The sequence below is a fragment of the Sturnira hondurensis genome, unplaced genomic scaffold (assembly GCF_014824575.4).
Source record: "Sturnira hondurensis isolate 20B ecotype Veracruz unplaced genomic scaffold, ASM1482457v3 Scaffold0001020, whole genome shotgun sequence".
NCBI classification, from domain to species: Eukaryota; Metazoa; Chordata; class Mammalia; order Chiroptera; family Phyllostomidae; genus Sturnira; species Sturnira hondurensis.
Window position 1 is genome coordinate 1,931,191 of NW_028073651.1, and position 14,222 is coordinate 1,945,412.

Genomic DNA, 14,222 nt, shown 5'->3' on the forward strand with positions numbered 1-14,222 from the left:
TCCTTTAAACTCCTTATGTTTGAGTGCTCAGAGTTAGGCACATGGTAAGTATTTGGTGAATTCTTACCGTAATAGTTGGGTCTGTTTGTTAGCCGTACAAACTGACGTAGAAGAAAGCATGGGCGTTTGTTTCTCTTCAGGGTGAGTTTTCTTTATAAACACAAGGGGGCGCCCTTTAACCACCAATGCCCAGTAAAAGTTCCACTTCTTGCTTTAAAGCCTCAGAGGGGGTACAGGGTGTAAGGAGTCTGCGGTAGGCAGATTCCTGCAGGAACAGTGTTGCAGTAGATGCTGGGTGTTTTAGTTATCCTTCAAAATAGAAAGGCGTGTTGTCTGGGAGATCTGTTTTCCCCCAAATTCAAGTATTTTTTTTAAAACAAATTCTCTGCAGGTATCTCCAGAAGACCCCGGAGCCCAGTTCCTGATCCGAACCGGGTCTGTGGGCCGAAACAGGGCCGAAGCCTCTTTGGAGCGAGCCCAGAATCTCAACCCCATGGTGGACGTGAAGGTGGACACTGAGAACATAGAAAAGAAACCAGAGTCCTTCTTCACTCAGTTTGACGCCGTAAGTGTCACCGAGGGCGACCGATCTGGGGCAATGCAGCTAATGAAAGCATTAATGTGTTTTAATTTGCGTGTCTTCGAGGTAAACTGGGACATCAGAATCTTGAAGTCTGTGCTTTTTTCCCAGGTAAGTTTATAAGCTGGACTGTCCTGTGGGCCTAGTACGCGGCCTCCTTGGTGGGTAGAACGCGTGGGAAGGGGTCCAGTGCCCCGGTCTGTGCGGGTGTCCCCTGGACCAGGCCTCATACGTGCTATGTTGTCTTCCTTCCAGACTCTGTGCACGGAGCTTTAGTGCATTTAATTGCAAATGTTTTCTCCTGAAAACTTAACGAGTTGGTGATTAATTTCTGTAGCACAGTCAATTTTTTTTTTTTTTGCTAGAAATACCAAACTACAGCTTGTGTTTTGTCTTTAGAAAAGAACACACCTGATCTTGGTCTGTCTCTTTCACACAGCCACTCCGACCGCGTTGCCATGGATAACGCGGCAAAATCGCAGTAGTCACAAGCCAAATGAGGCGTAGCCAACCCTTTGGCTTCCCTGCCAGATCTCTGCAGAGGTGAAAAGATAGGTTAAGCTCCATTTGGGTATCTGTGGCCTTTCCGACGTGGGTCCCGTACCCTGGAGGAAGGTCGGGTGGCTGCGAAACAGTCACAGATGACCGGTCTCCTTGGTTTTTGGATGGGAGGCCCGGCACTCGAGAGGTTAGGAGTTGGGCTGGGTGGTTTGTTTTTCCCACGCTGTTACATTTCACATGTGCATCTGTTCAGATACGGGCTCGCGATGATGGCTCGTCTGTGCGCTTTGTCCTTTTCTCTCTTTAATTTGCTCTGCTTCATAACTCCAGATATTGGGACGTTTTCCATGTGGAAGAAAGTCTTCATTTTTTGTATCCACAGAAACCACATTTGATGTAGCCTAGGTGTCCCGGGAACTTCTAGCAATTAGAGAGAAGCTCTGTCAGCGCCGGGGCGTGGGGCCAGTTGCTTGTATAAGGCACGTGCACGGGGCACGCTTGGCTGTCTCACATGGGACTGGTCGCCTGCGGCCCTGCAGGCTTCTTCCGCTGGGCAGTGGTGGCATGTTCCCTGGTGGCTGTCGTACCTTCTCGGTTTGATTTTTCCGTGGGAGGCTGTGTCCTCCGAATGCCACCAGAGGCATGCACTTCTCTGTGAGTGCATTTCAGTGCTCAGGCTGCCAGAGAGGGCCCGTCACGTGCAAATAAATCCTTTCATAATTTCTTCTCCAACTTGGTGTGTTCAGGTGAAAAATGTACACATTAGGAGTTCTTTCTGGGCTCTGATCACAACGCTCCTCCCGGAAAGAGGGTGTTTTGTGCGGCGAAGTTTAGCCGTTTCCAGTGTCCCCCGATTACTGGAGCAAAACCTTGGGCTTCAGAGCAGCATCGGTGATCCCATGGCGTGAACTATGGCTCATTGTCTGAGGTCTGAATGGAAGGTCACTCAGTCCGTAACCTTTCCCTTTGTCCCTCAAGTCAGATAGAATTTCACATGGAAAACTGGGGAAAAATAATCTCAACCGGACTTGTTTATCTTTTTTTAAAGAGATTTTATTTATCTTTTTAGAGAGGAAGGGAAGGAGAGAAGGGGAGAAATATCAGTGTGTGGTTGCCTCTGGTGTGTCCCCCGCTGGGAACTGGCCTGCAAACCAGGCATGTGCCCTGACTGGGAATCAAACCGCGATCGTGTGGTTCGCAGGCCCGTGCTCAATCCACTGAGCTACACTAGCCGGGGCCTTTTTTATCTTAACATATCATTCAAAAGAAGGGGGAGAAATGCCCTTGTATTTAAACGTGACCTATGGGTCAATTTTAAAAACTGGTTTTTCTTCTTGCTGGAGCTTATTCAGATTATAATATAACTCTTTAGAAATAACTTACACTAAGTTATTACTGTCTTTTCCTTTCGCAAGAACTATGAAATGTGGTTTACATATATTCAGAGATCAGGGGAAACAAACTCATCAAAAGGCTTTTACTCTCTAGCTGCACACATTTTATTTGGGGCAGCAGCAAGTGACAGTCTCATAATTTACATTTTCTACGCACCCAACCTGCACCTTCTCTTTCGTCTCTAACCGTAGGGCCCAGGGAAACCCGTTGCACCAGTTTGGATCTGGCTGTGGACGCGCCTGCGCATTCAGATTTCTGTAGACATCAGGGCCAGGATTCACAGTTTGCAGGACTCACGCCCAGCCAATTTCCTCCTTCCCGCAGGTCTGCCTGACTCGCTGCTCCAGGGACGTCATAGTTAAGGTTGACCAGATCTGCCACAAAAACAGCATCAAGTTCTTCACAGGCGATGTTTTTGGCTACCACGGATACACCTTTGCCAATCTCGGAGAGCACGAATTTGTAGAGTAAGTGTTGGCAGAGGAGGGGAGAACGTAACGTTTTCAAGGTGTAGTTTTCTTCCCTGACGGGAAACGAGCCGTTTAAGGAAAGTCTTTTATGGTAAGACTTAGAACATCGGGAAATCAGTTCATTAAGAGCGTGTGATGTGTGGATTTTGTGTTCAGAATCGTAGGCAGTGGGGTTTCTGCCCTGGTCTTTATCCTTTGAAGCATAAAGAAAGCAGAGAAGACAGTCAAGGGACATCATCCCGTTTGGATGTCCGGGGCGAGGTGCGCGTCCTCTGCAGGGGTGGCCTAGGCTGTGCAGCCTCCGTGGCCCAGCCTCGGCGTGCGTGCTGCTTTCAGGCCGAGAGATAGTGACTGAGCACGGGCTAGTTAGATGGACTGCTTGGGTAGCACTTGGCCACCATCTACCTTGGAGAGAAAAAGGCCCACGGCCCAGAGACTGCCCCGGTGCGGCACACAGACCGCGTCCTCTCATTTTGAGCACTGCTGTTGCAAACCGAGGTGATGCTCACGAGATGGGGCCTGCAGTGCTTTGAACTTGGAGCTTCTCGATGAGATGACACTTTATTGTGCAATTGCATGAGCTGGTTCTTTGCCTGGGATTTCCTAACGGCTCTCCCACCACCGCCACGAGAGGTGGAAACCCTGCTCGTGGCAGGCGAAGCTTCTCACCGAGTCAGGGACCGCTTTCTGTAGTTCAGCCGGTCAAGCAAGTCCCCGCAGTTTCTATGGTTTGTGAGTTTCTTGTCTGTGAAATTGACTTTCGGAAAGGACAGGCATGTTCAAGAGCTCATAACCTCAGTGTTTTTGGTTTTTTGGTTTAAGATTGTATTTGTTTACTTTCGAGAGGGGAAGACAGGGAGGGAGAAAGAGAGAGAGAGAGAGAAACATCAGTGTGTGGCCGCCTCTCATGTGCCCCCTACTGGGGACCTGGCCCGCAACCCAAGCCTGTGCCCTGACCAGGAGTCAAACCAGCCCTCCTTTAGCTTGCAGGCCGGCTCTCAGTCCACTGAGGCACACCAGTCAGGGCTTGCAACCTCACTATTTCATGGCTTTAAGAAAATACAGTTCTTTGGGCACATTGTAAGTGGATGAAGAAGTCATAGAGGAAAGCAGTCCAGATTAATTTAATGTGAGCTCCCCGTGGCAAAGGGGGAGAATTCAGTTCCGCTTCTCATGATTCAGGAGGAACGTTCACAGAGTTTGCTAGAATTCACGAGGCAGTGCGCTACGCAGTGTGCTGATTTCTCTCCTTCCAACCACCTCCTGTTATCGGCCATCACTCCCACACGCTGGGTGCCTGGCTTGGCAGCTGATGGGTGGCCAGGCTGGGATTTGAACCTGGTCTGTTTACTCCAAAGCTTTTGCCCTTAACCAGCAAGCATCCTACTCTGTGAGGGAATAACACTCTCTTTGGTCTCATAACATGATTCCTAGGGTAGAACTGGGTTCCTTGCCTTGTGTCCCTCTAGGGAGAAAACCAAAGTTGCCAAAGTTAGCCAAGGGGTAGAAGATGGACCTGATACCAAGAGAGCAAGACTGGATTCATCTGAGACAACTATGGTCAAAAAGGTACGTCTGTTCTGTGTGTGTGTGTGTGTGTGTACGCGCGCGCGTGCTTCGGGGCAGGGGGCAGGGCTCAGAAACCCTGGGCCTTGTGGGGACAGGCAGTGACCCTGGCAGATGAGGGAAGCCAGCGTGGTGGGCTCGAAAGGGTCTGGGCTCAGGGGGCTGGTGCCTGTGCCAGTTAAGGGGGCGCAGCTGCTGCGTAGAGCCAGCCTGTGAGCTGTGGGGATGGGTGGGCCAAGGGCGCTGGATATGACTTCTTCTTCTTCTTTTTTTAAGGTTTTATTTGTTTATTTATTTATTTTTAGAGAGAGGAGAAGGGAGGGAGACAGAGGGAGAGAAACATCAGTGTGTGGCTGCCCCTCACACACCCCCTAACTGGGGATCTGGCCTGCAACCCAGGCATGTGCCCCGACCAGGAACTGAACCGATGACTCCTCAGTTCACAGGCTGGCGCTCCATCCACTGAGCCACACCAGTCAGGGCCGGATATGACTTCTTTAAAGAGAATTAGAAATGTAGGTTGGTGGGGGAGGGTATGCTCTGTCCCCAATTTTTTTTTTTAAGATTTTATTTTTAGATGGGAAGGAAGAAAGATGGAGGGGAGCATCAATGTGTGGTTGCCTCTTGAGCGCCCCCTACTGGGGACCTTATCCCGCAACCCAGGCATGTGCCGTGACTGGGAATTGAACTGGCCACCCTCCAGCTCGCATGCAGGCCAGCTGGTGCTTAATCCACTGAGCCACACCAGCCAGGGCCCAAACTTCAATACTGGCATCTTACTCACCTGGATGCTGCTCTCATCAACCCCAGGGGCTAAAGAGAACTTGTTTGCAGGACCAGCGTGGTGTGTGGGGTAGTGTCAGAAAGACTGCTTTTTGAGCAAAGGCCATTATTTTTGTTGTCTTAAGAAATCAGATTGATAGACAATTTAGGAAGGTCCAGGTGACCTGAATGGGCGGAGGCAGTTTAAACTGCCTCTTTTGTTTCTTTCAAGTTTTGTTTTCACTAAATCTTTCAAGAAGAAAGGCCTCAGTGTTAACAAATGTTATCAGGTGTATATTTTTTAATGGGCACTTAGGCTGCACTTGGAATTGGTGCAGTAATTCAGGGTCATTTTCTAGAAAGAGGAGCGGGAGTCGGAAGGGAAGGAGAGATGGCGGTGAAATCCGAGAAGGAACCTGGCAGTGGGGAGACCAGGTGGAGTGGTCAGACTTGGTTTTGTGGAACTGAGAGGAAAGAGACGTCCTCTTCACTGTGTAGATTTAAATGTCGAGAAAGAAAAACAGCTGGTCAGAGCACGGAGTTAGAATCGCTCTGAGGGGCTGGGGGCGTTGGTTCTAAGGGTGCAGAAACCACAAAAGAGGCCGCAGCGGCCTCAGAAGGGGGACTCCTCCAGCTTCTAGCCAGGCCGCGCTGCAGGTTTTCTTTCTCCTGCCTTTTATGTTTGTGCTGGAGCAGTTTGATGCCCTGAGTGTGAGACAGAGGAATTATTAAGCCCTAATTTTAGTGTCTATTCACAGGACCATAATTATCCCATGTTGGTGTTTTGGCCGAAACTTGGGTCCTTTTCTTTCTTCCTTTCTTTCTTTCGGAGGCCCAGTTGGGCCTTATCTGAATAGTTCCCAAGTTTGGAGGGGGGGGGGATAAATTGTTAACCAATGTAGGAGGACAAAAGCAGCTTTGTGGGTGCTGTCAATTTATAAATCACACCCTCTTACAAGCGTGACACTTGGCCTTGGTCTGAAGGGTTTTATGGCTTCGGGGCTTCCCCGGTGGGGGCGGGCCTTTCACATTCAAATGGAGAGTGCCTGGCTTTGTCCCCGCCACCGCCAGAAGTGTCCTGGGAGTGGGTTCTGAAGGTGCCCGCTGGGGCCGCTCCGGACACCCCTTTCCCCTCTCGGGAGCCACTTTGTGTAGCTATGAGGGGAATGCCGGCGGCGCGGGCAGGCACTGCCTGTCATCCCCGGGGCTCCTCAGTCACGGAGTGCTTCGTGTGGCCCCTTCCTACGTGGGGTCAAAGTGGAAGGTATCAAAATACGCCCCAGCTGACATTGTTAGTCAGCTGTTCCCCTCGGACAATTCAGGCCTGGATTCCAGCCGGAGCCCTTAAGGTTGCGAGGCATTCGGTGCATTCCTGGTGCCGATCCCCGGGATTCCAGACCTTTGGGCAGCCTCCCCGGTCCAGGCCGGGGCTTTGTCCCCTCGCAACAACAAGGCTTCTCCATTTGGGCAGAGACCTGGTGTGGACATTTTCTTCTAGCTCAGAAATTCCTTGATTCAGATTCTGCCCTTTTGCCTAAATCGGCCGGAACAACTGGTTGGGTTATGGTCGGGGTGCAGCCCGGGGGTGGGGGAGCAGCCACTTCCTGTTTCCTGTGAAAGGTTTCTGGTCAGGTTCCAACTGTGGTAAAGCCCCTTTTGCTTCAAGGTACGCATTGTGCTCCTAAATTAGAAACGTTAAAAAACAAAGAGGGAAAACAGAGGCTGTGGTTTTCACACCATCGAGGAAGACACGGGGCCTTTCTAGGCCTTGGTGGCACGGGTGCCATATCGTGGCAAATATGGGTGGGGGAGCGCGGCCCAGAGGTGGGTGCTCAGGGGTTGCGTGCTGCGTTTGGTGCCCCGGAGAAGTCGACTGACAGATTTCATGGGAATTGGGTCTCGGGCACAAACCTCTGTGGGCAGGGATGCGCAGCGGGTGGTGCTCGGGAAGTTTCCCAGAGAGGGAGCTGTCGGGGTCGGTGTTCAGATGCCGGTTTGCTGCCCTGAGGCTGGGACCAGCGTTTGGTGACAGGAAGCGGGATCCACAAAAGCACAGACCCAGGACAGAGTGACTCTGGCTTTCCTCACTTGAAACAGCAGCTCTTTCTCTTTCTGTTAGTTGCAAAGTGCCTGCCGTGCGGCTCTGGCCCGGTAGCTCAGTTGGTTAGAGCATTGTCCCAGTGCGCCAGGGCTGCGGGTTCAATCCCCAATTGGGGCACATACAAGAATGACCAGTGAGTGCGTACATAAGTAGAGCAGCACATTGACGTTTCTCTCTCTCTAAAGTAAATGAATTTTTTTAAAAAGCCATGTGCAAGGCAAGTTCACAGTGCAGGGTGTGACTCCCTACACCGTGTCGGGTGCAGGGGGTCACACCCAGCCCTGTTGTCGCGTCTGCAGCCAGTGCTGTAGCTAGGAGAGGTTCAGCGACCCGCCGAGGTCACACAGCAGCAGCAGGTGGGAGAGCTCAGGCCGAGCCCAGGGCACTGGCTCCCCATGCGACTTACACGGTCGGTCCCCTGGGAGTTTTCAGGGGGGGGTTGACGTTTTATGCAGCGTGTGAAGATGGAGATCCTTCCGGGAGAACCTTAGGGAGGAAAGGCCGTTGTCACAGTCCCATCTGCTGCTGGAGTTTCTTTATTGTCAGGGGCTGCCCGAAGGCGTTACTCACCCTACTCGTAGCACTTTTAAAGGAAACATAAAGTAGGATTTGTTCATGACGTGCTAAGAAATACAGATTTAATTTTACTTCTGCTTCCGAAAATAGTAGGTGACTAACTTGGGCCCTGTTAATACTCCGCTCATGAATTAGGTGTAAAATTCCACAGGGGGCCAGTGATTCATTATTTTGACCCCCCCCATTCGGAGCGGTTTGTTGACAGCTGCCTCCTCCCCTCACCGCATCCTTAAAGAGACATTCCTCATGACTGGCGAGTTTCTTACCTCCTCTCCGGTGGCATCTTGCCTCGTGAGGCTGACTGCTCTTCGGGTCAGTGTCAGTGCCTCTTCCGTGGGGTTTAAGCCCTGCACAGGCCGGGCAGCGCCCTCCACCAGGCAGTGCCTGGTGCGCTCACATTCAGGAAACTCGTGTGTGGGGTGGTCATGGCTGTCTGTTAGTACAGATTACTGGAATTTTAAACAGAATTCTTGAGTTAACTTTCTTTTGTGATCACCTAAGCTGGATTAGCTTTGTGGCACATTAGTCCTCACAGTTTAGGGTTTTGAGCTAAGCCGAGAACAGATTTGTAAACAGGACAAGGCACTTGGCCAGGAATGTCTAGAAGTAAGTCATCGAGTTGCCTCGACCAGATCCTTGAGGCCCAAACGCTGCTAAATGTCAGAATCTGTTGGTCTGGGGGAGGGCTGCAGGGTGCGCCTGCAGAGGGTTTGGTGCAGTGCTGATGGTGGCGGGGTCTGGTGGCGCCCTGTCCCACTGGGGAAAGTTTCTGGGCCCTAGGGATCAGGGAAGGGGGTCCTTCCCAGCTTTACAGCACAGTCCAGTCTCTGTGTGTGTGTGATACTCGATGCAAAACAGTGATGCCACAAGTTTCAGAACGTGACAGTAAAACACCATTGAACTTAACACCCAAAACCTCTCCAGGGCCATTGTGCCAGCTGTGTGCCCTCCTCTCCCTTCTCCCTTGGGTGCCGGTACCTTGTGTGGGCTTAACAAGGTGTCTGGGAGGGGCAGATAGAGCCCTGCTCGGCCCGGTGTTTCATTGCGAGTTTGTAGAACTTACTACGTGATATCGTAGGTATAAATTAGGAAGGATATAGCCGAGCATGGACCCATCACCTAATGTAGAGCGTAAAGCATGACCAGTGTGGCCGGGGCCAGCCCTGGAGTCCCTCCCCGTCATAAGTAGCCTCTGTCCTCAGTCGTGGTTTTCATTCCTGTGCATTTTTTCTTATGCGTGCATTTCCCAGCAACATGGAGTTGCTTGGTAGCCGCTAGCTGCAGGTGACTATTAAAATTAATTAAGATTAAATAAAATAAAAAATTTGCTCCTCCAGCATCTCTGACCTGACCACAGTCCACGTGCTCAGTAACCACGGGTGGCTGTTGCATTTGTCCCTCAAGGGGCGGTGTTTGGCCAGCGCGGCGAGTTCTCTAGGACAGCACTCCTCTTCCTTTTCTCTTTTTCTCCCCTTCCCTTTTCCTTTTCTCTCTTTCCCTTTCCTTTTCTCCCTTTCCCTTTCTCTTTCCTTTTCCTTTTCTCCCTTTCCCTTTCCCTTTCCTCCTTTTCCTTTTCCTTTTCCTTTCTTCCCTTTTCTCTGGCTGCAGAGTGTGTGTTGTGCGCCTGCATTGCCATCCTGCCGTTGACGGCCGTGTAGGTGTGTGAGTGTTTGCTGTGACAGCTGAGCGTGCTGCAGTTGGTGCTCCGTGTGTGTGTTGCTGATTTCCTCGGGCAGCTGTGTGGTCTCTCCGGGGGAGATAATGCAGGACGAAAATGGGATGTGCACCTCTTCACCTTCACCAGGCCCTGCCCGCGCAGTTCCTCCCGAGCAGCTTTATCCATGTACATCTCGGAGCCAGCCCCATGTGACAGTCTCATGGGGTGACGTCGGGCCCTGGTGCCACTTGGCCGAGGGTGAGACTGTCTCTGGTTGCACATTCGAGACGCCAGCCTCCCAGGAGAAGGTGTGGAGGTTAGGCCTAGAAAGCTGTCGTTTTGCATGTTGCTTCGATTCTGATTTACATCCAAAACCCCGTCACGTGTTACAGATGTTCAGCCTAATTTAAAAAGTCAAACCTCTTCACAGACCCAGGTGTGAGAACCACAGAGCACGTTGAATGAATGTGAACCCGCCCCCCATAGTGACTTTTCAGTATTCCTTCCAGCAGGCGTACAGTAGCATACGTAATAAAGTTGGGGTGCTGATGAATGCACACGAGTACATGTAAGACATGTGAGGACCTGACACATACGACACGTGTTTGGATTTTGTTACTCTGTGTGTTCAGAAGCGCTCCCCGACCCTGTGCGCGCTGGTGGGGAGCCTGGCTTGCGTCGCCCCGCGGTGGTCTAACAAACGGCTCCTATTGTGTTGACAAGGTCACTGTCCCCTCCCACTCTTGTAAATGGCCCGGCACAGCCCCCCCATCTGATGGCTGGTAGGCCAGGTGGAGAACTCGTCTTTTGTAGTCACTGCTGGGCTTTTGCGGGTGAGAGGCAGCTCCCGGGTGTTGCTGAACAGCGTAGCTGCTCCGTGCCGTGCCTCTCCCTGTGGGCCCTGCCTCGGGAAGCTCTGAGGTGTGAGAAGCTCCGTGCTAGTCTTAACTGGACCCTGGGATCCGAAGCCTTAAGGCTCAGGAAGGAGGGGAGTGCCTTAGGCATTCTAGTCGGGGGTCCCAGAGCTGGGGCACGGAGGGGCGGGGGCCAGGGAGTGAGGGGCGAGTTGCCCGATTGAGCGTGCCCTTTGGGTACAGATGGGTGGTGCTGTNCCGGCTCCCATTGTGTTGACAAGGTCACTGTCCCCTCCCACTCTTGTAAATGGCCCGGCACAGCCCCCCCATCTGATGGCTGGTAGGCCAGGTGGAGAACTCGTTTTTTTGTAGTCACTGCTGGGCTTTTGCGGGTGAGAGGCAGCTCCTGGGTATTGCTGAACAGTGTAGCTGCTCCGTGCCGTGCCTCTCCCTGTGGGCCCTGCCTCGGGAATCTCTGAGGTGTGAGAAGCTCCGTGCTAGTCTTAACTGGACCCTGGGATCCGAAGCCTTAAGGCTCAGGAAGGAGGGGAGTGCCTTAGGCATTCTAGTCGGGGGTCCCAGAGCTGGGGCACGGAGGGGCGGGGGCCAGGGAGTGAGGGGCGAGTTGCCCGATTGAGCGTGCCCTTTGGGTACAGATGGGTGGTGCTGTCCCGGGTGCCTCCCTGGAAAGACCCGTCCTCCCCGCCGTGTGTTTTCTGTGTAAGCCCAGTGCTGGTGAGCCGGGTAAGGCAAGCACCGCTGTTTGCGTCGGTCCTGCCCCAAATCAGGCAACTTGGGTACGTTTTGTTTCATCTCTGATTGCTGTGAGCCATGACAGTAGACCTGGGGCGGTCGGGAAATAAAGAAGGGGACATTGATTGGAGGGAGGCCGGAGCGGCACGAGATAAAGAAGCACTGTGATTTGAGGGGGTGGAAACCAGGCAGCTGGGGCCTCCGAGGTCCTAGGAATTTGGCCTTTGTCTTTAGAGCTCTGCCCTTAATAGGGGTCTATTTCTAGCTTTCAATTCTTGATTCCCAGGAGAAAGGAAGAATCTGATTGGTCAGGCTTGGGCCGGAACTCTCCCCTGGCACATCACCTGTGGCTGGAGGGCTAGTCCCCAGCACAGACAGGGCCACTGTGGGCCTCTGCCCCACATACCCAAGGAGTGTCCCTAAAAATCATCTGCCACAGTCAGGCCTGGGCATGTATTCATTTGCCTGGGGTCACAAGTAAGTGACCCAACTGGGAATTGTTCTGCCCTTAGACTTGGGGAGGAAAAAGGGCCTCTGTTCTCGGCCCTGGTGCTCTAGAAGGTCCCAGTGTCCTCCTTGCAGCCATTCCCCTCTGTAGGATCAAGATGTGTCGCCCTGGAGTGTATAGCCTTCGCCCCAGTTGCAGACCTCGTGCTGGGTGCCTGGAACCCTGGAATCCTACCTCCCAGGCTTTATGGACTTCTTCCCCAACCCGTCTCTGAGTGCAGACTTCACCGTAGGGGCTAGGGGCTGGGGGCCACGCTCAGGTTGTGGGTCAAAGCTGAAAGAGAAGGGGGAAGGGCGGGGGCAGCCTCCCAGTGCGCCGCGCTCCGGCACAGAGCTCCGTGGAGTGTGAAAATTCCGGATTTGAAGCTGATCTTCTAAGTGGCTATGGAGAAAGGACAAGTATATATCCTTTATTTAATAGCTTGTTTAGTGTGATTTACAATGTAGCCGACCGTGTGGGCCTGATACATGGGTTTTCATTTGTGCCCTTGCCCCAGGCCCTGAGAGTGTTAGAGGCGGATCTGCCTGGGACCGAGAAGACACAACTCCCCCCGCCTGGTTCATCATCACATAGTGGTCTGACGGATCCAGGGATTCTCCGTGTTGCTTGTAGTCGGGCAGTCCTCCAAACTCTGGATTAAGGTCTTGGTCGTTTTTCAAGTGTGATGCAAGTCTGTCGCCTCGTCGTGGTGGTGTTCTCAGGCCGTGCTGCTCGCGGCTCGATCTGCGCCTAAGGCGTGCTGAGGAGGGGCGGGTGGTCTGTCTCGACCCCGTGACTTATCTTCTGAGGTCAGCAGGCCCACTGACCCGAGGTCTGAGGGCGGTGCGGACATCTCGTGTGCTGCCCCGAAGGACCGATGCTGGGGGTGCAGAAAGCCGCCTTCTAAGCTGTGACCGTTGCCCTGCGCCTTCACCGGCAGCTTGAACTTCTACCCATAAAACCCGTTTGGTCCTTGGCAGGCTGTGGGAGCTGATGGGTCTTGGTTTACCAAGCCTCCTGAAGGTCACACTTGTTTTCAGTCTCTCCGTCTCTGTCTTACACACCTGGGGTTGGACTTCGTGCGGTGTGTGCCCAGAGACAGAAGAGAGAAGACACATGCCTCCGTAAGGTTTGAATTATTTACGCACTCACACCCATCTTAAATTCAGTAAAAGCAACTAATATTGAAAGCCGTATTTTTTCTGAGCCATCTGAGAGTACAGCGCCAACACGGTGCCCCATCACTCCCCGGTGTTTCAGGCCGTTTTTCTCAAAGGAGGCCTGCTCCACCCCCACAGCCCCACCGTCAGAGGCATCAGACTCACTGGTCAGGTCCCGCTGTGCAGTTCTCAGACCCTGCAGGCATCGCCAGTGGCTCCAGTCACATCCGTGTGGCAGAAGGACCCAGCTCAGGATCATGTGTGTGTCCGATGTCCCCCCACGATGAGATTCCAGCACCAACGTTTTGGCAAACACGCCGCGGTGGGGATGCGTCTCCCCAGAGCCTGCGGTCTGGGCTGGCCTCAGAGTGCCCCCACTGCTCGCGCTCGCTTCCGTGTGCGGAGGGAGGGTCTGTGTGCCGGGCCTCTCGGAATGCAGTCCCCTGCTCGGTGGGACTGGTGCGCTTTGTGCGGAAGTATTTTGACAACGTAAGTATCCCGTTCCTCGTTAAACTTGATTAATTTTAGGTTTGTGGACTGATGGATTCTAGCGTATTTAAAGTGGTGTAATTTACTCTTGTTTCCCTTTATCCTCAAATTGTTCAGTGCATGCTCCTTTGAGCGGGCTCCTGTTTCCTGTTTTGGGTCCCCATTGTTCTCCGAGCACTTCCTTGTTTCGGGCGCAGGGTGGCGCTCTGGAATCTCTCGCGCTCTCCCTGCCTGAGGTTTGGATCCGCGTTTCTCCAGGGAGAACTGTTTCTCTCGGAGACACTGGAATGGTGATTGGAAACCAAGGGCTGGGTGTTGGTGGTGTGCTCGTTGCTTCTAGAGTATCGTTGCTTTTATTACTTTTTAAATCGACACCTAAAAACGTTTTCACTTTGAGAGAGAGAGGAGTGGGCAGACAGACATGGATCTGAGAGGGAAACATCGTTTGAGTTGCCTGCCTGCGTGCGCCCTGACCAGGGATTGAACCTGCAGCCTCGGATGTGCCCTGGCCTGGAATCCAAACCCCACCTCTCCGTGTGTGGGACGCACGCCAAGCCCTGAGCCGCCGGACCCGGGCTCCGCACGCGCTCTCCTCCCTGCCCTTCTTCAGTCCCAGCGTCTGGCTTTGGGATTGCCTTTTCAGGAAAGGGAGAGGGACACCGTTTTCTCATTCACATTTAATTGTGCCTTAAAATACACGTTACGGCATTTTCCAAGATTATTTGACTTGGTTTCATGGAGGTTTTAACCATACTTCCTCCTACCTCAGGGCTTTTGCAGATGCCATGGCCATTGCTATTTTCATAGCCTGGCGCTGTCCTTTCACACACACACACACACACACACACACACACCCCGGCTGCTGCTGCTG

At 52.7% G+C, this 14,222-nt stretch overlaps 1 protein-coding gene across 1 annotated transcript in view; it reads left to right on the forward strand.

The window, feature by feature from the left end:
- The window catches only part of SAE1 (SUMO1 activating enzyme subunit 1), a 58,946-nt gene that overhangs the window by 16,771 nt on the left and 27,953 nt on the right, over positions 1-14,222 (forward strand). The window contains exons 3-5 of the mRNA XM_037059352.1: positions 392-565; positions 2,801-2,943; positions 4,416-4,515. Coding sequence (XP_036915247.1) covers positions 392-565; positions 2,801-2,943; positions 4,416-4,515 — 417 coding nt within the window. The remainder of the gene's footprint in view (positions 1-391; positions 566-2,800; positions 2,944-4,415; positions 4,516-14,222) is intronic.